General features: G+C 40.7%; 1 protein-coding gene across 1 annotated transcript; it reads right to left on the bottom strand.

Annotated features, from left to right (window-relative positions):
* Window positions 1–514: 514 nt before the first annotated feature.
* Window positions 515–18944, bottom strand: klhl43 (kelch-like family member 43). Its single transcript, XM_075449538.1, has 7 exons — window positions 18732–18944; window positions 11223–11705; window positions 10431–10579; window positions 9746–10092; window positions 5439–5738; window positions 4064–4239; window positions 515–2981 (listed from the first exon to the last, which is right to left on the bottom strand). Exons 2-7 carry the CDS (start codon window positions 11534–11536, stop codon window positions 2186–2188), a joined length of 2082 nt encoding a protein of 693 aa, XP_075305653.1. The 5' UTR covers window positions 11537–11705; window positions 18732–18944; the 3' UTR covers window positions 515–2185.
* Window positions 18945–25409: the final 6465 nt, after the last annotated feature.

Here is a 25409-nt window from a genome sequence, read left to right as displayed (position 1 = left end):
CAGATGTTTCCATCACTTTCAGATCCTGTTCATCTGCTGTAGATAGTTCTTTAGGCCTGACACTTCTTCCTCTGTCCACTTGTCCCGTTTCCTCAAATGTTTTAAGGACACACAGCACACCATGCTGAGATATGCCAAGTTTTCAGCTAACAGCTCTTTGGGAATCACCTTGTTGCTGCAGAAATCCTGTTTTCTGTCTGTCAGACTGTGTTATCTTTGCTGTTTTTCACACATGACATGCAGCTAAAGAAATGGGAACAAATGATGTGTCTCTGTGACAGGCTGCTGGGAACAAAGTGCCTAAAGATCCAGTTTAAAATGGCTTCTTTGCTAAGTTGTCTGTTCTGTGTGGACACAACACTGGTTCATCCCTTGAGTTAGGAGCCTTTTTCCCGCCTGAATGGTTCATAGGTCAGAGTTAAGTGGCTTTCAAGTCTTAAACCTTGAAAGGATCTAAAGATCTAAACTCCAGATTTCCGTCCACATGTTAACAAACCAAACGACAGAATCAACATGTTTTGGTCAGATTGTCTTTATTCAGTGAAACTCCACAGAAACAGAATCTTCTGAAACACATACAGAGATTCATCCAGTTCACACCTCCTGATATTTAACTTTCAAACTCAGATCTTTTCACCTGCTGGAGTCTCACAGGTTCTGCTGTTTTTGTTTTAGTTTCGGTAAAAATTTCACGTTTAACGGAACTCTGTTTTTCTTGGTTGGAACTTTTTTTTTCAGGTGAATCTGTAGCCTTCTCACTTTTATTTTTTATTTTTTTCTTATTCCTCCAACACCTTTGCACTTATAAAACGTTTATTTTAAGCACTACATTTACACTTTTTTATGTTTTTTGTTTTTTTGTCACATTTGCACCACACTAGCTCACATATGCATGAAAGAAATAAAACCACAGACAGATCTGTTCCTTGTTGATCTGCTGACATGTTCAGGTGGAATATTTTAAGTTTGCTGATGAGAGATCGACGTTATTTTTGGCTTTTTTTTTTGTCAGAATCTGGCTCATTTGCTGCCTCATTCACTCACACATTCGCTCAGCTAGCTTAGATACACCTTTGTACACAAACTGCCAGCAGATTCACCGTTCGATGTTCAAACCAAACGGCCTCCATCACAGATCACCTGCCCTTCCATCCTTCACCATCATCATCATCCACCTGCTCCTCACTCTTCTTTTCATCCACCTTTACATCATCTGTTTTCAATCACTCTAAAACCTCCACTTTGGACCACGCAGGCTCCTTTAATTTCCTGTAAACCAGCTCAGAGAAATCGGCTCGTTTGTGGGTCTGCACCTGATTTTAATTTGAATGTTTTATCAACAGATTCGGCAGAAATGCCTTTTTTGGAAAACATCAGATCCGACAGATCCTGGGCTGATGCTTCCCCTAAATCAGTGCGAATAAGTAAGTTATTAAAAACACTTAAACTGTGTTATTTGGGGGTTTTCTGGCTCGTCTAAGAACATTTGACCTTTTACTGTGAAAGTTACACATCTTTAAACTTGCTGTGAGTCTTTTTTGGCCTCTGAAATATAAACTGAGATCATTTTGTAGAAATAAGGGCTGTGATTGCGTCGCTGAAGTTTACGCCCATCTGTTGAAGAGAAAAGGTGTCAGACACACTGGAAAAAATCTAAATCTTACCAAGTATATTTGTCTCAGTGAGTATCTCATTACACTTGATATAAGACGCAACTGTCTAACAAGTACCATTTCAGCCAAATATAGGGACTTGTTGGAAGACAACACATCTTGAATATCTTGTTAAGTGAAAAAGTCTTGAAAACAAATTGTTTTGAGTCATATTTCACATGAAACAAGCTTTTTTTTTCATTTAAAGAGGTTTTAAACTAATTTCAAGATCACTTTTAACTCAAAACTCCCAAATATCACATCTTATTTCAAGAAATCTTGACAAGCCGATTTTCACTAGTTGGACTTTATTATCTAAGTGCCTTGAGATGACATTTGTTGTATTTGGCGCAATATAAATAAAAATGAATTGAATTTAATTGAATAGTTCCATTGGCAGATTGTTTTGCTTATTTCAAGCAAAAAGGTCTTGCATTTGTTGTTTTTTTAACTTATTTTTGGAGGGGCATTTTTTCCAGTGCATGGTCCAGATGTTGTCCTGAGGCTGAGCTGCTGTCTCCCCTCCTGTGTCTCTATGCGATGGTGGTTTGTGTTTGAGAAACGCTGCTGTCTCTGCTCCGGTTCTTCCCGGCCTGGTGCTCCTCGCTGCCCGGGGTGTTGCGGTGTTGCTGGCGGCGCGGCGCGTGGCGCGGCGGCAGGGTCAGGGCGCAGCAGGAGACTCCCACCGTGGGCTCCGGCAGGTCCTCGGCCCGGGACCAGCTGTCTGTGGCCGGGTCGTACTTCTGCACGGCCGCCTTGTAGCGCTTCTCCGCCTCGTTCCAGCCGCCCAGCAAGTACAGCTTGTCGGCCAGCGGGGACAGGCCGGCGGTGCTCACGCCCAGGGGCAGCGGCGCGGCGCGGCTCCACGCTCCGCTCTCCGGAGAGAAGACCTCCACCGAGAGCACATCCACCCGCTCTCCACCAGGCCCCAGCTGGCTTCCTCCCACCACATACACCTTCCCTCCCAGAGTGGTGGAGCAGTGCCAGCCACGGGGCGTCTCCATGAAGCCCTTCTCGGTCCAGGCGTCGGTCTCCACGCTGTAACACGCCACGGAGCGGGAGTAGGCGCAGTTGATGTAGCCGCCGGTCACCAGGATGTCTCCGGAGGGCAGGGTGGCGCTGGAGTGGCAGCATCGGGGCACGTCCATGGGGGCGCGCATCTGCCAGGTGTTGGAGGAGGGCAGGTAGCTCTCGGTGGTGGCCAGAAGACCCTCCACGTTGCGGCCGCCGATGGCGAACAGGCGGCCGCCGCTGGCCGCCAGGGAGAAGTGGGTGCGGCGCTGCCGCATGCTGGCCAGGTGGAGCCAGGTGTTGAAGCGAGGGTCGTACCTGAAGGAGGCAAAGGGTGGATGAAAGTCACTCCAACATCTGATGGAGCTGCTGGTAGTCGACAGGATGATGCTGCTCCTTATTACCTCATTAAAAGTTAATAAAACTTTTTTTCTTAGGGCTGGGCAACGATTAAAATGTTTAATCTAATTAATCACATGATTTCCCTGATTAATCACGATTAATCGCGTTTGTACGCAAAATCAAAAAATGAATCGAAAAGTAGTGTATATCTTTTAGCATTTACTTTTATTTTAAATGTGCTGCCATATAAATGAAAGTGCCATAACATTTGTTGTGCAAACACACTTTTAACATCAGCATCTTTCTGTAGTTTTTATGTAGAAGCCTCGCTCCACTGTCTGTTTCCTTGAATGACTTGCTGCTATCAGTTGTGTGTTTTGCCTTTAAGTGATATTTTAGACTGGAACTACTACGCTGAGAAGACAATTCAACTTGGCAGTGTTTACAGATAACTTTGGTTCTGTCGACTCCGCCGTCTGGAAGAACTTTAAAATGAAAATGGCCGAGTAAAAGTTCCGTACCCTTCTCCATGTTTGGTGGATCCGCCGATTACTTTCTTTTCCGGTTCCGCAGCAGACAGCAACAGACTTTTACAAAATAAAAGCCTGTGAGCAACAGACTTTTACAAAATAAAAGCCTGTGAGCAACAGCCTTTTACAATAATAAAATAAATAATAAAACAGGGGTGGTCCGTGGCGTAGTGAGTTGAGCAGGCGCCCCATGTACAAGAAATAATTTGATTTCTTTTTTAAAAAAATTGTAAAAAATAAAAAAAAGCGTTAATGCGCGATAAAATATTTATCGGCGTTAAACAATTAATGCGTTAACACGATAATAACGAGTTAACTTGCCCAGCCCTACTTTTTCTTTTTTTTTTAATAGTTTTTAGATAAAAAAATAACAACCCTGCAGCAGAAACTTGTGGTTGGATGCTTCTCTCTTTATTCAGCTGCAGATTAAATCTTCTAAACCAACTTTTTTTTCTAACGAAAGGTTCATTTTAACCTCTAAAGTTGCTGCTCAGTGGATTTATTATTGTTAGATGTTGTATAAAGTACCTGCTGAGGGTGCTGACGGCGTGTTTGGCCTGGTTCCGGGCGTCATTCTGGTCCTCTCCTCCCGCCACGTACAAGAAGCCGTCCATCACAGCCACACACTGGTTGAAGCTCTTGGCCGGCAGCTGGGTGAGGTGGCGCCAGGCGGCTCCTCCATCACGGGGGTCCCTCCACAGCACCTGAACAGCAGGGTCAGAGACATTTATATGCTCATCTGAGTGATTCAGGGTCCTTTTGTCCTGATTGAGAGCATCTAGCCTGAAACATTCCGTTTGTTTAGTTATTGTGAGAATGCTTTAAGGCACTCTTTGTTATTATTATTCCGCCGGTTTTCGGCACCTAACTACTCCTACTTTCAGCTATTTCTACCATTTTGGTATCAAAACATTCAGCTCTTTTAGCAGATTCCTGTTATCATTTTTGGTGTTTTCAACTTTTACACCTTTTAAGATATTCAACTTTTATTCAAATTTTCCCGTCATTCAAATGAATGGAAACTGCTTTCAGCTCTTCCAAATCATCTTCCTCTTTCCAACCTAACTACTTCTGCATGCTTTCAGCTAGAGACACCATTCAAACTTTAAATGGGTCACAAGACATTCAGCTATTACCAATTGTTTCAGCTTTTTCAAATCTTCAGCCAATTTTGAAATATGACAATTTAAAAAAGAAGAACATTTAGCTCCTTCTTGATTTTTATGAATGAGCACATAGTTGAGTGCGTGCTGATAAATTTCAAATTTTTCAGTTTTTTCAAACAAATTCCTCTAACTTTCATACAGTTTAACTTAGAGAAACAATTTATACCTTAAAATGTAGGAAAACTTGTCCTCTTTCAGCCAATGTAACTACTAAAGAGCACACATTTACAGAATTTCAGCTATGAGCCTCGAACCGAGATCAACCTCTCAAATTCTCTGACTAACGTAATAAGGGTCTCTTGGATGGGTGGGATGGGTGTTGGGTTATGCAGAAAAATGAAAATGTGACTCTTTTGATGTATTGTTTACTGCAACTGTAAATCAATAAAAATATTATTAAAAAAATAATAATAATTCTCTGACTAACTCCAATGTTAAGTTTGGTAGTACACAAAAATCACAAAATTCCTTCAACCAATACCATAGCAACAGTTTTTACTGCTAAAATTGAACTATTTTCAGCTTTTTTTAGCATGGTCAGCTATCCCCATTCAGCTCATAAGCATTCTCACTGCTGTTTTGCAGGAACAGCTCTTTCTAGTTCTCTTCAAAAATGCACCAATTCACCGTCGGATAAAAGAAAAACTGATATTTTGGTATAACATTTTTATCATAGATTATTCTAAAAGGATTTCAAATGCTGTCAGTTCACGTTTTTAGTTAAACGGAGCACCTACCTCGCGGCTGAGAGCTCTCTCCGTTAGGGATGGACGTCCTCCGACGGTGAGCAGAGTCTGCCGGGCGCCTCGGACCTGCGTGCGTCGGGACTGCAGGGTGTTCTGCTGGTAGGGCAGCAGGTGATAGTTCATGGCGTCCACCAGCAGGCGGTGACAGTGGGGGTCGAGCATCATACGGGGCACCGGCTGGATCTGGCTCACCAGCTCGCAGGCTGGGATCGTCTCAAAGCGAATGTGAGACAGGAGCTCTGCGGCGTGAGCCTGACGAGACGCTTCAAAGTCGAGCCATTTCATGGCGAGCTGCAGGAGGAGATGACCTCAGTGAATCTGACAAACATCTGACCGGTTTTAAAACCTGACCGAGTCCCAATGAGCCAACAATCTCAACCCGGAAATATTTGTCCAAGAAAGACGCACAAAACAACAACATGAAACGATGAGGAGATGCAATTTTAAAGCAACACTAGATAAATTTGTGAACCTTAAAACTACGTGATTCTGACTCATTTTCATTAATTACCTCCCCTGGAGCTCACAGGGGCCGATATACCGCAGTTTACGACTGTAGTTTCCAGCACTGCAACACAATGTTTTGCTTTATTGGCGTCTTCGTGGCATCTTAAACGTAGTTTTTCACAAATAATTCGAGATCTGTTTCCTTTGAGGCTGATTTGCTGAGCTCAGGCTCACATTTTTGGAGAAATCTGGAGAATCCTATTTTAAAGCAACACTAGAGAAGTTTCGAACCTTAAAACTATTTGATTCTGATAAGTTTTAGTAAATTTACGTTTGTTATGCACATCTCCGGGTCTGAAACTCCCCTGGAGCTCACAGGTGCCGATATACCGCAGTTTACGACTGTAGTTTCCAGCACTGCAACACAATGTTTTGCTTTATTGGCGTCTTCGTGGCATCTTTAACGTAATAATAAAATTCACGTGTATGACTGTGAATGTGCAGGGTTCAGAAAGAAGTTTGTTTAATATCTCACAACTCTAGGGGGAGCCATAGAGCAACAAAATAGCCAAATTCTCAGTTTTATTTTGCCTGCGCTGACCAACTTTTCTAATCCAAAGAATTGAATTTATTATCATACAACAAAAAGAAGAGAAATCTGCCAAGTTTTTCACAAATAATTCGAGATCTGTTTCCTTTATGGCTGATTTCCTCAAAGCTCAGGCTGAAATTTTTGAGAACTCTGGAGAATCCTATTTTAAAGTAACACTAGAAAAGTTTCGAACCTTAAAACTATTTGATTCTGATTAGTTTTAAGAAATTTACGTTTGTTATGCACATCTCCGGGTCTGAAACTCCTCACAGGGGCCGATATTCTGCATTTTACAACTGTAGTTTCCAGCAGAGCACCGCAACTTTCTGCTTCATTGAATTGTTTTCTTTATCATAACAATAAAATTCACGTGTATGGCTGTGAATGTCCAGGGTTCAGTTTGGATGTTCCGGTTCTCTGCTTGTTTTGGGTGTAATCTTGTATACGTTATCATAAAATTGTGATTATTGTCTCACCTTTTTAAGCCTCAAACCTGCCGATAAAATTGTAATTTCCTCTTAGCCGGCCAATTTTCCGAATCCAAATATTTTCAGTTTAATGTTATATAACCCAAAAAAGGTTTAAAGCAACACTGGAGACGTTTCAAACCGTAAAACTTTTGCTTTGTTTGCTTTTTGTGGCGTCTTTAACACGACAACAAATTTGCGTGTACAGCTGTGAATGTGCAGGGTTCAAACCAAGGTTTGTTTTTACAACAGTGGTGTAACATCTCCCAACTGTAGGGGGAGCTAAAGAGGGGAAAAAACTGCCTGATCCTCAAGTTAGTTCGTTTAAGTGATGAAGAATGATTAGAAAAGAAGATATTTATCAAAACAGAACACAAAACTAACTAAATAAAATTAAAATGACGAGAAAATGAGGCTTTAGTTTGTGTTCACGTCTCTTTACTTCTTCGTTTGTTAAGGAAATTTCTTCCTCGATAGTTGTTGGATATCAAATAATGGCTCATGAGTGAGTTTAATCTGTGTTTTTGTCATTTATCTAGTGTCTGTTTTACAAATAATGTCTAACATGAGTCAGTTCATGTAATTTCTGACAATAACTGGGCGGCTTTTTAAAAAGTAAACTCAGAAACACGTTTTTTCTGAGCTGATTTGTGCATTTTTTTTGTGTGAATAAAACCAGTTTAAATACAAAGTAAAGCTCCTTTAAACACAGCTGCTGAGTTATTGACAGCTTCATATTTGGCTCAGATTTTAAGTAATAAACTATCCCTTCTTCTCAGCTGTTTGTCTATTTCAGACGAGAAGTTGTGTATTAATAAACGTGCAGGCTTCCTTCTAACATACAGTGGGAGTTACACGTGGTGATTTCATCCTGCAGGTGTCTGGTTTGGCTTTGAACAGCTGGTCTGAGGTCTGTTTTTAGGTCTGGTTGAAAATAGAAGGAACAGAAGGAAGTCCCAGAGCGAGGACGAGTTGATACTGGAAGTGTCAGCAGTCGGCTGGTGGATCGACTGGCGTTTCTCCTCAGTTAGCATTAGGGATGGGAATTGAAAACCGGTTCTTGTTGAGAACCGGTTCCCAGTGTTTCAATTCCTCGGAATCGTTTGGCTATTTTGCAAACGATTGGCTTATCGATTCCAGTGGGCGCGAATGACGTCACCACGCAACGTTGCGTGGCGAGTCCAGTGCAGCCAGCAGTCATCAGTAAACATGGCGCCCAAGCGGTACAAACGCTCGAAAGTTTGATTACACATCCCTAAAAAAGACGACAAAGTGAATATTTCACCAAAGGGAGGAAATACTACCAACATGCAATAACTATGAATGAATGATTAAGGTCACTAACTAACTAACAAACACTTCCTATCATGTTAGCGCCATTTGCCTCATTGTAAAACCTGCTATTAGTAACGGTTAAGGTTAAATGAATGCCTTCTAATTTATTACATTTAGATTAAATCATGAGAGACAGAGCCTGACTGGCTCAGAGCCAGAGGCTGGTGGTACTACCCCCAGTAGCTTGGTTTTTTCGTGATGTAACAGTGCTGCATCGCGAACGTGTGAAATTCAGATGGATGTCAGGAAGTAAAGTCTGCCCATAGAACTGCTGTGTAAAAAAATCAAGATGCCCGTGTTTTGTGCTGTTTACGGCTGCTCCAACCGTTCTACCCGTGAAAAAGAAAAACGTTTTTTTAGAATACCAAAGGTTGTCGTACACAAAGGTGAGAAATGTAAAAAGCTAATAGAACAAAGCCGTAAAAAATGGATTTCAATCCTACGTCTGCAGTCGGGAGGAGCAGAGTCTGTTTACTCTCGTGTCTGCAGCGACCACTTCGTCAGAGGTATGTTAGCTAACTGCTAACTTTGTTTTTGTGGCTGTGTTTATAAAGCTTTGGGGTGTTGTTAAATACTCATTTACTTAGTAATGATTATTAAGTTTCCGGTAGTCTAATATGGACTTCATTGTGACTTTTTAGGCGTCCCTAGCGCTTGGGGTGACGTTGAGTCGGTAGACTGGGCTCCGACGGTCAAGCTCGGTTACGAAACCACTAGGCCGAAATCCAAGGCATCTCTTCAACGAGAGCAAAGGATGAAGCTCAAGGAGGACCAACAAACACGGTCGGCATGTGCAGTGGCTATGTTGGATCTCCAGCTGTGACAGCTGAGAGCCCGGGTATGAGCCCAGATCTGATGCAGACAGCCGAGCATCCAGCTGACAACCCACAATCAGAGGGCATCAGTGGGAATGGAACATTAGATTCAAGGGTACGGGTCCCGCCCAACATATTTACTCACTAATTGTTTGTATCGTATTCTAGAAACTGGCTCTAAATCTCTACAATACGGACTCTCTGGAACGGTTTCTTCCATAGACGTAGTCGCCATATTTACTTCCTGACAACCATCTGAAAACCGCGCCCCGTTACGACCACGTGACTGAAACCAAGCTGTTCACGTCTACCTCCAGCTTCTCCTTTCACCAGAGCAGGGAAGAGTTAAATTACCCAGGCCATGATAGACGTTTGTAAGGGTTTGTAAGGTCAGGACTTCTGTTACTTCTAAACTAAACAAAGTTGATGCTAATCGACCAGTTTGTTGTCCTTTTTCTCCAAATGAGAATCGATAAGGGAACCGATAATGAACCGAATCGTTAAGCAGAATCGAAAATGGAATTGGAATCGTAAAAATCTTATCAATTCCCGGTAGCATATGAGAAGTGAATGATTCATGCAGAGAAAAAAAAAAAACCTGCTTAAATTATCACCTTCACATTTAAACTTTTGACCCCTGACCTGGAAGGCAGTGACCTCCGAAGGCAAGACCAGCGAGTCGTCCTGCAGGAAGGCGGAGATCTGCTCCAGAGTCAGCTGCATGAACAGCGGCGTCTCTGCGAACTGTGCGAAGTTCTCCAGGACGAAGCGGCGGGCGGCCTCGCACACGGGCAGCAGGCCGTAGGCTGCGGCGATGTTCCAGATGTAGACGCAGGTCTGCACGTTGAGCTCAGCCAGCAGGAAGTCCATGCACATCTTGAGGAGCTGAGGGATCTGCAGGGTGGCGGCGGCGGACACGGTGCAGCCGATGGTGTAGAGCGACATGTGGACGCGTCCCAGGTAGGCGAAGGTGATGACGTTGGCCAGACCTGCAGACGGAGAGGAAAAGAAGGCTCACTTTATGTGCTTTATATCAGATTTATTCTGAAAACAGTGGCTGTGCATGTGCAGGGCTCAGAGGTTTGTTTTCGCGATGGTGGTGTTACATCCTGCAACACAGAGAGCAAAAAAACTACCAGAAACTCAACTGTTGCTTTAAATCAAAGCTACAAAGAGTGGTGGAAACTGGTGGAAAGGCCTCAGATTTACAACAGGAGAAACAACCAGTTCTCTAATAAGTAACTGACATGTTTTATTACATATGCAGCCGAACAAAATGTACTTTTTGCTCTGTTTGAACCTTTGACCTGACGTAAACTCAACCCACCCAGAGGTGACAGGGAGGGAAGCTCCAGGCGCTTCATCCCAGGATCTTTGGCCAGAATCTCTCTGAAGTACTGACTCACTGAGGAAATGACCAGTTTGTGGACGTCGAAGGCTTTTGTCTTACAGGCCAACTCCAGATCGGTCAGGAATCTGATAGAAGCAAACAGGAGGCAACAATCTGATTAAACAACTCAGAACACAGTTCCATAAATATGTTTTCATGGTTTAATGAGGAAGAAATGAAGTTGCACTGAAATTAAGCTGAATTTTCTCGTAGCTCTTAATCTATATTACACATTTATAGTCTTTCTGTTGTGTTTTTCTTGTGTGTTTTACTGTAACTTTTAGCATATTGTGATTGGCATCAAAATTCTATTAAACTATTACAGAACTGTCACAAAAATGTCGGCTTGTAATTGTTCCAAATCATAACCACAATGTACCATAGCAGTATTTTATCAAATAATAGGCTAGTATAATAATGTATTTTATTGTCAAAAAATACTTAAACTGTACTGTAATTGATTAAGATTGTGTAAAAAAAATAGACCAAAATGTAATTCTACTTTATAAGAATGAATTATATTGTTAATCAACATCTATTTTATTATAACTGCACTAAATCACAATGTAATGTTGTAATTGTATTATAATGTAAACATCTTGTGTATTAAACTATCATAAATGAATCGAACTGTTGAATGGCGTCATTAATGTTTTATAAATATAAATATTCAGAATAAAACTACGTCCTGGAGTCGGTCCTGATGCACTTCTAACCCTCCGGACTCACCTCTCCTGGCGCATCTTGCTCAGCTCCTCCAGCAGCGCGTTGCCGTGCAGGGGCCGGGTGAGCTCGCTGCCCAGGCCGAGGCCTCGCTCCCCGGGCTTGATGACGGGCGGCGGCAGCGGCAGGTTGAGGCTGTTCAGCTGAGCGATGTCCAGGGCCGCCATCTGCTCGATCTTCTTCACCCCGCTCTCCACCACCACCACGCCATCCCCGCGGCTCTCCACCTTCAGGGAGGCTGAACCAATCTCCATGGCAACCTCGGTGATGGTGTCCACGGCAGCCTTCTTCTGACGAGGGGCCTTCTTCTTGGGCGCCATTTTTTGACTGTGGACTTGGGTTTTACTGCGTTTTAGTCAGACTTTGATCAGCAATCTTCTTGAAAACGCTGATAAACCGGTCCTGCTTTAGGAGCCGTTTGCTCTCGGCTGACGTTGAGTGAAGATAGTTTTTCACTTGGTGGTTTCACTTTAACACGGCACACAGCACCTGAAATCAGAATCAGAATTACTTTATTAATCCCTTGCAGGAAATTCCTTTTCTGCAGTGCACTCGTTTACAGAAAAAAAGATTAAGTCAGGAAATACAATAGAGCAAAATAAATATAATACAATAAGACAAAATAAGATAAAAAAAGATATAGCAAAATTACAACCCCATACAGTCAAATAAAATTACACCCCTCCCATATTAACAGTGTATTACAACCCTTCCCATATAAACAGTGTATAAATAAGATATAAGAATAAGAATAAGATAAGGAAAATCTCAGTATATACAATAAACAGTATTTACAATGCTGCTCAGTACCTAATTATTATTATTGCACATGACCGGGTTATTGCACATAGTGAAGTTATAAAATAAATAAATAATAAATAATGAGAAAGAAAATGGGTCAAATAATTGCTTATTTTCTGCTGCAAAGAGAAAAAAAAAGCTTATTAAATCCACGTTTCTACACCTTTAAAGGCCCAGTGCGACATAAAGCCTGTTGTTGCCTTACTTTCAGTGGTTTAGCATCATGTCTTCTTCAATGTTTTCCTAATATCTTAAGCAGGATCCCACAAACTAGGCATAGATGATTTTTTTTTATTTCATTTTAGTGCTATTTATCATGATATAAACTTATTTATTTAGTATTTATTGTGGATTATGGCAGTTTCAGTCCTCTTTTGAGCCTTCTCTACATCCAACAGACGTCCACCAAACGACAAATAAGTCTCTGACATGTGCGAGTGTCCTCTGGGAGAATGCCCGAGTTTGCCCGACACACATAACAACTTATCACCATGTGAGGAATCTTATTCACCAGCCTGGTCACATGAGAGGGCAAAGTTGTTGTTATCGCAACACTTTTTTTTATACTTGTGTTTGTTATTTTACGCTACGTATTTCGAAGGAAAAAGGAAACCATTTAATGTTTTTGTTTGCAGATCCACTAAACATTTCTGAAGCATCAAACAGGAAGCTTTGTGAGCGTCTCCAACAGCCAAATGAGGGTGAGGAGCGCAAACAAAATTGTGTTTTAAAACACAGTATTTTACTAAAAATGCATGAAGTGGGATTATTCTTTGGTGTTTTGGGCTTTAACAGTGAAACGTTATGAGTCTTGCTTGCATTGATCGAGGTCATAAATGTTTATAACACAGTAGTGAGAGCTCCCAGCTTTAAAATGGTCTGAACATAAGGTGATAAATCGAGCCAAACATTGATCTTTGTTCCTGGCTCGCGGTTTGTTGACAATTAGCAGAGCCAAGTTCAGAGGTGACCTTAGTCTGAGATCTGCGGCAGTCAAACAAACAAACTCCTCTTTGCCTCTTCTTTGTCCCCCGAATATGTTCCAAATGATTGTTTTAATTGTCAGACAGCCGCTTAACTACTCAAACATAAAACATGTGCAAGAGTTTCATTTGAAGGCAGCAAAATTCAACATGAGAAGAGGTTGGGTGGTGGATGACTGGATCGACAAAACTTCAGACTTTTCATGCTCAACGTTGGTCTTCCAAACATCTCACAGCTCCGATCCAAAGTAGTTTCATAATCCTGACTTCAAAACTCTGAGTCACGCGATGGAAACCGCCACCAGTGACGATGAAACTTCGTAGTTCGTGGACCCAAAACTAAACCAAGTAGGTTAATCCTGACCCCAACGTTCGAGTTTTAACTCTAAAATGTAAACATCAGCGAGTCGGAGTGAAGTGGAGAAGTAAATGAACTGAAGAAAAAGTTGTGAAGGAGGGATTTGAACCACATTTGAACCCATAAAAGCCTTTTTTCTTTGTCTTAGCCAACAGTGGCCGCTGTGGAACATAGCAAAATTAAGGTATTTTACCATTTTTTTGTGAAATTGCTTCGTATTTTCCACAGGAAACTACAGGATAAGGGGGTTTTATGCAAGTGGCAACGAGGATCTGGCTGATGTGGATTTAGTCCTGGCGTGTGGTGTGTCAGACTGTTTGTAGACGTCTGATTTAAGACACCAACTGTACCTGTGTGATAAAAACCGAAACAAAGACTGGAGGAAAGATTTTAAAATAAGCGAAGAACCAGAGATGTGGACTCGAGTCACTGTGACTTGGACTCAAGTCGACTCGAGTTTCTGCTTTGATGACTTGTGACTTGACTTGACAAAAAATAAAAGACTTGAGACTCGACTCGGACTTGGAAGTTAAAGACTCGGCACTTGACTTGACTTGAGACACGATGACTTGAATGACTTGAGTGTTAAGCATCTAGCATAACTTCGAACTTTGTTCGTCATTTGAAGATCCATTCTGACCAGTAAGTGCTTGTCAAATTAGCTAATATTATCCTGTTAGCCTAGTCGGTAGTAAGCTAACGTTAGCTTGATATGATACAGAGTGGACAGGTTGGACACATTGGCCAATGATGTTTACTGACAGTTACTTATATCTTGTCTTTTCACTTTATTAAGATCAGATTCTGCAGGTAAAATTGCAATAATAAGGTGACTTGACTTGACTTGACTTGAATTGCCCAAGAAAAAATTACTTGAGACTTACTTGACACACATGTGTGACTTGGTCCCATCTCTACGAAGAACCGTAGAGGCTGCTGCACAGCCTGTTATATTCTGTAACTCAGGAAACATTTTTACCTGGTATATTATGAGAGTGTCTGCTATCATGTTTTACTAACCTTAAAACAAGTAGTTTTTAGTTGGTTTTAACTAAGTACAAGGCTAACTTCACCAGAATCTGTCAAACCTCTCAGCTCAGTCAAAACATCACCCTGGTTGTAGTTTGACATGTAAACTTCTTTCCTCTTAGTATGCCAACAACTCAAACACCACGACAGTGAGCCATCATGACCACAGATGCATATGATTCACCCTCCTTCTATTCCTCTTTAAATAGCACCTATTGGCTGGCTGGTCGGTGGGCGCTCCACACATGGGCAGAGCCGGGGGTGGGAGGCAGGACCGAACAGGAGGATCTGCAGCTGTTGTTGGTGTCACATGAAGAAGAGAGGCTCACAGTTACAGACTGTATAACAGGGATGTTGCAATCCCTCCTAAAACAGTTGAAACAGCAACACTCAGCAACCACAATTGCATTAACATGCTGTATTAAATCCTGCAGGATAGTTAGTAAGAGAGTTTCCTTCATTTCTTGGGATGGTTTACAGTCAAATTTATAGTAATTTCTAGCTCCTCTGCTTTATCTTCCTACATTCTGATGATGTTTACTCGTGTTTCATGCACAAAATGTATTCCTGTAAAAACACATAAAGTAAAAAATGCAAGAAAGATAAAAACGATCTTGTAGTTTAGTTTTAGAAGTGCCCACGGTGATGAGCTTTGACCTAAAACGCTTCATCTGTGTTAGCATGCTAGCTAGCGTCAGGCACAAACTGAAGCTGAGGGAAATTTCTGTTTGGTTTTCAACAAGCTCAGTGTTTACATTTAATCCTAAGGAGGATGACAAAAATATCACCAAAAATCTACCAAAAATATCGTCAGCAAGTGTCGAATAGCATCAAGCTATTTGACTTTTAACGACACGTTAAAAGCTACGTGGTGCTAGCTTCGTGGTGGCGCTACATGAAGAAGAAGAGGATCGCATTAAAAATGAAGCCAAGACACAAAAAACATCACTTTTGGTCAATATTTAGTTATGTCCAGAATCTGACTACCACTTGTCATAAAACTTAAATTGTTTCATTTGTGTGAAAAACCAAACTAAAGTTATCAAAATCTTGCTAGTTGAGTCTATCTGTTAGCCGAAGCTAAAGCTAATTTAAACACTCTTTTCCTGCAACTTTGAATTCGAAAACTCGACACCTTAATAATTTAATTGGTTTAATCCCGTACATTATCAATTGGCTACATTTTTAAATTAAATTAAAGTAAAATGCTATAAAACGGTCAAATATTTCAAAGTGTTTCAGCTTCAGTTGTAAACTTCTGTCCTCACAGAAACTGCATGCTAACAAAGTGTTTCTAAGCCTCTAAGTGCAATTTTCAGGGTTTTTTTTTTGTTGCTTTTGCTAAACAGTTTAAAATCAAACGTGTACATGTTTGACTGCAAACTGTTTTGATTGATTGATTGTAAACCAAGAGTGAGTAACACATTTTGTCGGCCTAAAAACACCTGACTTGACATCTCCGGTGCATTTCAGTTCACCACAGACAAAGAATCCGGACACATCTATTGATAATCTGGCTCAGATCATAAGGAGGGGGCTCATATCATGTTTCAAACTAACTTGGCAACAGAGTGATTCAGTGGCGTGAAAATAATCTTTCCCCGTCACTGATCAGCTGTCAGAAATATTTGGTACCAAGGTCAACTCGAACAGCAGCTGCACCATCACCCACCATCATCTAATTTGTATTTGTTTTTTTTGCACCATCACCCACCAAACTGGGAACCAGACGTCAACACTCCTCCAACCACCATCTCCATCATATTCAGTGACATACCCACCTCTCCTCTTTCTTTTAAAACAAACAAATATTAAATTGGTTAAACGAAGCTTTAAAAATCAGAGAATCCAGTAAAAAAAACAGGCTAGTTTTACACGTTAAGTACTCAGTTACAGGACAGTTATTCTTATGTGAGAAACTGGAGCTGAAATGCTTTTGAAAACGTAACTGAACTCCAGCAGCAGCAGGTCGGACATGTTTTCCTGCTGACCCAGATTCCCAGCAGACACCTGAACAAGAACAAATACTCACTTTCGAAGGATTACAGTAACAATTTCTAATCGAGTTAAAACAAAGACGCTCTGAACTCCCACATTTATAAAAGTCTGAACAATCAGAACCCAAAACTACACTCTTATAAACTATGAATCCAGATGGTTGAACTATCAGCAGAGTGACTAAATACTTCAGTATTTACAGGTAATTATTGGTATCTTTAACCCACTTTTCTTCCAAGCTTTTCTTTTCTTTAGCAACATCACAAGGTCAACGTACTTCAAGTCACGTGAAAAAGATCAAACAAATGTTTTTGGGAAAAGAAGCTCGTTAAAATCAAATTAAACTGAAAATCGGAGCGAGCCTAATCAGCGTCCTGGAGGCTCTGATCTAATTTAAATTAAACACAAATATTTAAATTCAGTTGGGTTTATTTTATTTTGTGTCAAATCGTGATACAGTTCAATTCAAGCTAATTATTATCTAAATGACTGTAATACAATCATAATCCAATCGTAGCCTAGCGAAGGAAGCTAACAGATCGTATCGAAACTTCGATCCAATCTGTCCTGAGTGTGCACACTCCTGAGCGTGCATGAGGCGACAGTGGAGAGAAAAAACTTCCTTTTAACAGGAGGAAACCTCCATCAGAACCAGAACCAGGAAGTGCTGAGGTTGTGTTTGTTGATGATTCTTTTAGCTAACAGCAAGAAAAACCTTGTGATGATTTTTTCCATTTTAATCACCGGTGCTTGCAAAACCCTTCAAAATGACTGTGTTTGTTGTTCTGATTTGATTGTTGTTACTTCGATTAAAGATGCCAGATGTGTGACGGACGTTAAGCTTTGTGGCTTCTGACAGAATAAACTCAGTTTGCTGATTTAAAAACTTTTTTTAGACTGTTTTGCTCAGTTCAGTCACTGGTTAAAGCTTTACTCTCTTTTGGTGTGACCGGCGGCTTCTGGTGGATAACTTTACAGATGTTTTACTTCATGCTTTCAGGCTTAGCTGCTTTCACAAATTAAAGCTAGCTGCATCTCAGAGACACAAAAAGGGAGTTTTATTTCACAGAGTTTGCATTTGGAGGTGGTGGCAGCACAAGTTGCAGGATCTTTGTCTTGGATATTTGACTTTGCAGACCCCTGAGATGACATTTATGTTTATGCTTCTGTTTATGTCTTGAGATTAGAGCTTCTTTTTGCATAAAAACAAGTTAATTAGTCTTATTTTCACCATAAATACGCCTTCTCTTTCCCTGAGATCAGGACACGTCATCATGAGAAAACGAGGTTTGATTATTTTATCACTCTCCCCGTGACACTTGGGGAGAGTCTGAAACACTAAGTCAAGGCGTGCACGTGTAAATCTGTGTGCCGCAGTGAGTTTAGTAGATTTAGCAGACAATGGCGTTTGTGGGCGTCAGGGTCAGCGATTCCATCCAGTAGCTTTATGTGGTCCCACTGTTTGAGGTGAAGAGAAACGTGTAAAAACAAGTTTTATTAAGCATGTCCGCCGTCTGCTTTTGTACTTGTGAGCCCTTAAACGGCCGTTATGTTTTCAGTTTTGTGTCCATTCTTTACTTGATCAGGTTTAGGCAGTAAAACTGACTGTTTTAGTTCTGGACTATTTATTTATATAGCACATTTCATACAAAGTTGAAGTGTACGTGCTTTAAAAAAGACATTAAGATGCTAAAAAAGGCTAAGAAACAGTTTTCAGTTTAACTAAGTGAATAAAGTTGGAGCACATTTAATATCAGCAGGAAGTTTATTCCACCTGCGTGTAGCATTGTAGCTAAATGCATTTTCACCCTGTTTGAAGTGTCCCAGCTGTTCAACATTCAACAAGCACATCGGGTATGTGTTTTGGATCCATGTTATTGATCGAAAAAGCAGCCGATGTCCAAAGAAAAACTCTGAAACACCTTCAGAAAGCCTGAAGAACTGCTGCTCATGACCACTTTAAAAGATTATAAGAAAGTCTGGCTGCTTGGAGGGAAACAGAAAGAAGTGAGGTCTGGATCAGGACTGAAGATGCGTTTCAAACATGCATTCTTCAGCAGGAGTTTAACTTATCTCCTGAGGGTATTTATAGCTGCTGACCCACACAACATGCATGCATGTGTGTGTGTTAGTGTGCAGAGCAGGAGTGACACCCTCTGCAGAACAGTAATATCCCAGCAGCAGCTGGCAGCTGCTTCACATTGTTTCCATCCACAGCTGAATATCAATATTGTGATCAGTTCTGTTGTGACTCGGTTTAATTGACCTGTTTTGTGCATTGCTGTTACGGCTCAAGACAACAAACTGGAAGTCTTAAAGGTTACAAACTTAACACAGAAGTTTTACCTCTTTCTCCCACGTTGCTCCTGTTCCTCTTCGCTTCCTTTTCCTTCTCTTTTTCCTTCTCTCTTGTCCTTCGTTGTTGTTTTCTCACAGTTTCCTCTTTGCGTCGTGCTTTTGTCCGTCTGCAGGAGTGCTGTGTGCGAGCGTGTGTGTCTGTGTTTGTGCGTCGGTTTCAGGGTCTCAACCCCAAACTGTGACGTGGGAGACGAGACCCTCCTCGTCCCTTTTCCACCTCCATCTCCAAATACAGACTCTCCTCGTCGCCCTCCCCTCCTAAAGTATCCCAGAATAACCGCGGCTCTCTTCTCTCTCCCTCCTTTGGGGCATCATGGTTTCAGGTTTTAGATTTAGTTCTTCTCCTTTATATCTGCTTTGTTATTCAGAACTTTCATCTCAATCTTTCTACTTTCATCAAAAAAAAAGGTTGAAATGAAGCCTGAACATTGCTCAGTTGTTGATAAATGTAAACTGATAGTGTTGTTTGTTTTCAGATCTACATGATCACAGATGACAGCTGGGATGAGCAGGATAAAGGAGCTGCAGAACATGAACACAGTGGATGGATTGTCAGGGTTTGGATGATGAACAAACATATATAAAGAAAACTGTTTTTACAAAACACTAAGCAAACAGCAGCATCCTTTGTTAGAGTGCAAAGTTTTGCTGAGCTGTTCATCCACCCTGACCTCCTCTTTGTGGTTCTTAAAGTAACAGAATTTGGCTGTTTTACTTTGCTCTTCGGCTCCCCCTACAGGTGTGGAATGCAACACCACTGTCATAAAAACAAATGACAATGTACGGCCACGAGCAGGAATTTCTTGTGACGTTAAAGACGCCACAAAGAACTCTGACTCATTTATTCTGGGCTGATATCTTCAGTTTGTAAAGTTCCATTTATGCACTGGAAAAAATCAAAGTCTTACCAAGTATATTTGTCTCATTTCTAGTCAAAATATCTCATTACACTTAATATAAGACACAACTGCCTAACAAGTACTATTTCAGCCAGATATAGGGACTTGTTTGAAGACGATACATCTGGAATATCTTGTTAAATGAAAAAGTCTTGAAAACAAATTGTTTTGAGTCACATATCATATGAAACAATCTTTTTTTTTTTTTTTTTTTTACATTTGAAGAGGTTTTTAAGCTAATTTTAAGGTCACTTTTTATCTCAAAAGTCCTAAATATCCCTATTTTTGGAGGGGCATTTTTTCCAGTGTGACAGACAGCTGACCCCTGGCAGCCTCTTATTGGGATGCTCCAATCAGACACTAATGTTTGCCTCTCCTCCTTGCTCATAAACATGGCTGAATGAGTTGGTTTCCTGTCTGTATCTTGAGGAAGTGCTTTATACACTTTTGGATGCTCCCTCCAAATATCGTGGTCATATGAACTGACATGTCAAACCTATTCAAAGATTTGGAACTGGACCTTATTTTTTCTGGCAGTATTCATTTTTATATTGACTTTCTTTATTGGAAGCAATTTCACAGATAGAAATGTAGCAGTACAGCACAACAGAGAAACCTTCCAATCTATAATTTTTCCCCAGTTTTTTTATCCCACCCACAATCCCCCCCCACGCGACAGAACAGTTCTACGAATTCAACATCAACATATAAACGGTACAAAACACATACAAACACATGAATATGGAAAATGACAAAGTAAACTAGTAATTTTAAATAAAAAAAATAAAATAAAATAAAATAAAAAAAATAAATAAATATATGGGGGGCTCAGTCGTCGTAGTCAGGCAGAGATGTCAAAGATTCAATATAGTTTAAGAGAGGTCTCCAAGTCTTTTCAAAAGGACCTAAGGAACCATTGAGGGAAAATCTGAGCTTTTCGAGTTTAATGGACAGTAGCATCTCTTTCACCCACCTGCTGTGAGACGGAGGTTGAGGGTGTTTCCAATTGAGAAGTATGAGTCGCCTGGCCAGCAAAGTGGCAAATGCAAGAACAATTTGCATAACTTTAGATGCGAGAGGCTGCAAGGGGGAACCAAATAGGGCCAAGAGGGGATCCGGAGAAATAGTAATGTTGTAAGCTGTGCTAAGAGTTTTAAAGATTTCAGACCAAAATGTGGCAAGTCTGGGACAAAACCAAAACATATGGGAATGGTCGGCTGGGGATTGTTTGCACCTATTACAGGAATCGGTTATATTGGGGTAAATCCTAGATAGCCTCAAATTAGTGTAATGAACTTTGTGTACAACTTTACACTGTAGAAGGCCGTGCCTCGCACAGATTGAAGAGGAGTGGACCAACCGTAAAACTTGTTGCCAATAATGATCGGGCAGTGTGGTTCCAAGCTCTTGCTCCCAAGAATCCTTGGGACCGGATGCTGGTGTGTCTATAGCAGAATTAATAAGGCTGTAAATGCTAGAAATTAAACGCTTTTGTTTAGGATCAAGAGCCAATAATGAGTCAACCAGAGTTTCAGGGGGACGACTAGGGAATTTGGGGTTCTGATTCTGAATAAAATGCCTTGCTTGAAAAAAGCGAAATAAGTGAGATTTGGGCAGGTCAAATTTTGTTGAAAGCTCAGAAAAGGACATAAAAGTCCCTTGTTTGTACAGGTCCCTAAATTTAGTTATGCCTTTATCAAACCAAGTCCTAAAAGTCAAATCAGTGCAAGAGGGCAGAAATAGGTGATTATTTACAATGGGGGAGAGTTCTGAGGCTCTATGGAGGCCCAGGCTTTTCCGAATTTGTATCCAGATTTTAACAGAATTAGTTACCACTGAGTTTGACGTAAAGTTGGAGGCAGTCAAAGGGAGTTGGGAGCATCCCAGAGAGTGAAGGGAAAGCTTAGAGGATGCCAGCTCCATATCCACCCAAGCAGGACGTTCTTCATCTGCTGTGTTGGTAATCCGGTATAAAAGTTTATGAACATTACAGGACCAGTAGTAATGTAAGAAATTTGGCAATGCTAAGCCACCAAGAGCCTTTGGGAGCTGCAGTACTGATTTTCTGATGCGTGGATTTTTATTGCCCCAGAGAAAGGAACTTATTAATTGATCAAGCGATCTAAAAAAGGACTTTTTAATAAGGACAGGGATATGTGAAAAGAGATATAAAAATTTGGGTAAAACGACCATTTTAACTAAACTCACACGACCCACCAGGGATAGAGGGAGACCAGACCATCTGTTAAAGTCTAGCTCGCACCTCTCAAGGAGAGGAGTAAAATTTTGGGAAAAAAGTTGATTAATTGGGATTGTAACGTGCACCCCCAAGTATTTAAATCCATCTGTAGTGTATTTGAAAGGGAAAAAAGCAGGGGGGATATTCCTGGCCAGACAATTGATGGGGAAAAGTTCGCTTTTGTGGAGGTTAAGCTTATAACCTGAATAGGACCCAAATTTGTCTAAGATGTTCAGAACCGCGGGGAGAGAAACAGCTGGATTCGACATGTATAAAAGGAGGTCATCGGCATACAATGACAATTTATGAGCTGTACCAGTTCTGGTGATGCCCTCAAACCCACCCTCCTGACGCAGCCAGATGGCCAGAGGTTCAATAGCTATGGCAAAAAGGAGGGGGGAAAGAGGGCAGCCCTGTCTGGTTCCACGATAAAGGGGAAAGGGGTCGGACTGAAGTCCATTTGTGTGGACGGAGGCGACTGGGTTAGCGTAAAGCAATTTGATCCAAGATATAAATTCTGGGGTGAAACCAAATTTCTGCAAGGCAAAAAAAAGGAAGTTCCACTCCACCCTGTCAAAGGCCTTCTCCGCATCCAATGAGATAATCACTTCTGGGGTGGTCGAACTGGGAGCACTAATGATATTTAAGAGCCTCCTTGTGTTATGAAATGAGTGCCTTCCCAGCATGAAACCGGTTTGGTCAGTTGATATTATCTTTGCCAGGACCTGCTGTAGGCGCTGGGCTAAGATTTTCGACAGGATCTTAAGATCCACATTTAAGAGAGAAATGGGCCTAAAGCTACCGCACATAAGAGGGTCTTTATCACTCTTAAGCAGGAGAGAAATAGAGGCCTCCGACAGGGTTGGAGGCAGACGGCCCTCAGCAAAGGATTCATTATACATTCTCTGGAGGGCTGGAGCAATGGTGGCCGAGAATGGCTTAAAAAACTCAACAGTGAACCCATCAGGGCCTGGAGTTTTACCATTCTGAAGTGACATGATTGCTTCCTGTACCTCCCCAGCAGAAACTGGACCCCCCAGCTCCCTAAACAACTCTCCATCCACTCTAGGAAAAACAATTTTATCTAGAGGGTTGTCACCGTCCCAAACTTCTGGAGGACATTGTGAAGAGTAGAGATTAGAATAGAAAGAACCAAATATTTTATTAATCTTGACAGGATCTGAGGTAACTTCACCTGACGCGAATTCGATCTTTGGGATCAGTCTAGATAGTGTGGCAGCACATGCCTGATGCGCTAGTAATCTTCCTGCTTTGTCCCCTGTCTCAAAGAAACGCTGTTTAGCAAGGAATAACTGCTTCTGAGTTTTATTGGTGGATAATAAATCAAATTTAGACTGAAGCTGAAGGCGTTCTTTGTAAAGGGCAGGGGTAGGAGCTGTAGCATATAAATTGTCAATTTTAAGAATCTCCCTGGTGAGTGTCTCCGACTCCACCCTCTCCGCCCTCCTTAGGGATGAAACGTATGGCAGTATTCATTTTTATTAATTTTATGTTTTTTTGTTTCTCCATCTTTTTGGTTTTCATTTGTTTATTTTTATGTTTAAAAAAAATCTTATTATTGTTTATTTTAATTTTGTATTATTCTGTATAAAACTTTAAAAGCAAATAAATACATATATATAAAGAGGCCACAAAAATGCCATCAAAAGCCCACAAAAATGTCCTTAAAGTCACCTTTAAGCATAATAGTTGTGGTGCAGGGCTGGAAACCAAAGTCGTAAACTGCGGTATCTCAGCCCCTTGAGGCTCTAAAGTAGTTTCAGCCTCAGGAATGTGCATCACAAAAGTTAATATACATCCAAACGAGTCAGAAACCAATAATTTTAAGCTTCACAAATGTCTCCAGTGTTGGTATAATGTTTCCTCATCTTCTTTTGTTCATTTCATAGTCTCTACAACCACGAGTGGGGGATTTTGTTGCCTTTATATAAACAAATGTGGGCTATTCTAAGTAATTTAAACTGCCTTTTTCAATAAAAGTATTCACACAAACGTAATCACTTGTTTTTGTTTTTTCTATGTGAATCTATGAGACGAGGAATTGTGGTTTATAAGATCCACAGAGGGTTTATTCATACAGCCACTTATGGTGTAAAAAAAATGTTGTTTTACCTCAAAACACATGTTTCTGTTTGCTTCTAAAGTACAATAATGTGCAGAAGTCATGAACCAGCCTACAGTTCTTTGAACATTTATACATTATGTAATAATAGTTCACCTTATTTGTGCAAAAATATAATTTTATTTCGTTCACATGATGTTATTTTTGGCATTTTTCCATAGACACAACTAACGAAATAGGGACAAATGATGTGTCAGGGGAATTTTTTATGCTTGAATGATTCATAGATCAGTGTTGAGTGGGTTAATAAACAATTTACCTGAATTTCTGAACAGGTTTAAAGGTTAAAAAGGATTGCAATGAAATATACGCATACATTTCAAATGATTCTCATATGTACTCTGGTCAATTTGAGACATTTCATCTGGAATATTTTGTCAGATACAACTAAAATTAGTCCAAAACACTGTGAATAGATCTTATTAGAAGCTTTAAAAACACTGACTGAAGTTGTGCTGTCTTTGGACAACTCCTGGTTTAATCTGAAAGAAACCGGCCAGTAGTTGATCCAGGTAGCACTTTTACCTCATTTGTTTTTTAATTTATTTAATTTTCTGTACTGATAAACCGGTAAACTTGAGTCACTTAAACAGAATGTGTTGGTTTTTTTGTGAAAGTAGTGACTTTAATAAACGTAATTCTAACTGTTTTTAATTAAAAAAACCCCCATCAAATTCATCCCTTTTCCTGAGACAAACAGGTGTTTTCCTACTGACCTCAGCTGAAGTATTTAAGCAGTGACTGTAAGAAATAGGACATATCGACAACGAAAGCTGTTTTCTTTCTTTTTTTAAATTTATTTTGTGGTTACCAATGTTTCAGTTCATGTAGTTTGAGTGGGATGGACTGAACAGGTGAAATAAAAATCACCTGAATGGTACTTTAACTGAAGCTGTTGGGAGGCTAATGAACAGGAGTGGAAACATTCTTCTAAAACTTGAATCATAACTGACAGAATATGTACGGAAGAGTACTAGGGCCAGGCATAAGAAAAAATAATAATATTTTGCCTGTCGAGAATAAAGTCGGAATGTCGAGAAAACGACATGACATTAATCTCGACATGTTGACATTAATCTCGACATGTCGACTTTATTCTCGACAGGCAAAATATAAATATTTTTTTCTTATGCCTGGCCCTAATACTCTTCCGTACATATTCTGTCAGTTATGATTCAAGTTTTAGAAGAATGTTTCCACTCCTGTTCATTAGCCTCCCAACAGATTCAGTTAAAGTACCATTCAGGTGATTTTTATTTCACCTGTTCAGTCCATCCCACTCAAACTACATGAACTGAAACATATGAGCGTTTCTATGGCAACTGGAAACTCAAAACTGTCGCGGATACACCCGCGTCGTTCGTTCCATAATTTATTTATTTATT

Source organism: Odontesthes bonariensis, chromosome 18 (assembly GCF_027942865.1).
Source record: "Odontesthes bonariensis isolate fOdoBon6 chromosome 18, fOdoBon6.hap1, whole genome shotgun sequence".
NCBI classification, from domain to species: domain Eukaryota; kingdom Metazoa; phylum Chordata; class Actinopteri; order Atheriniformes; family Atherinopsidae; genus Odontesthes; species Odontesthes bonariensis.
This window is presented reverse-complemented; position numbering and strand designations above follow the sequence as displayed.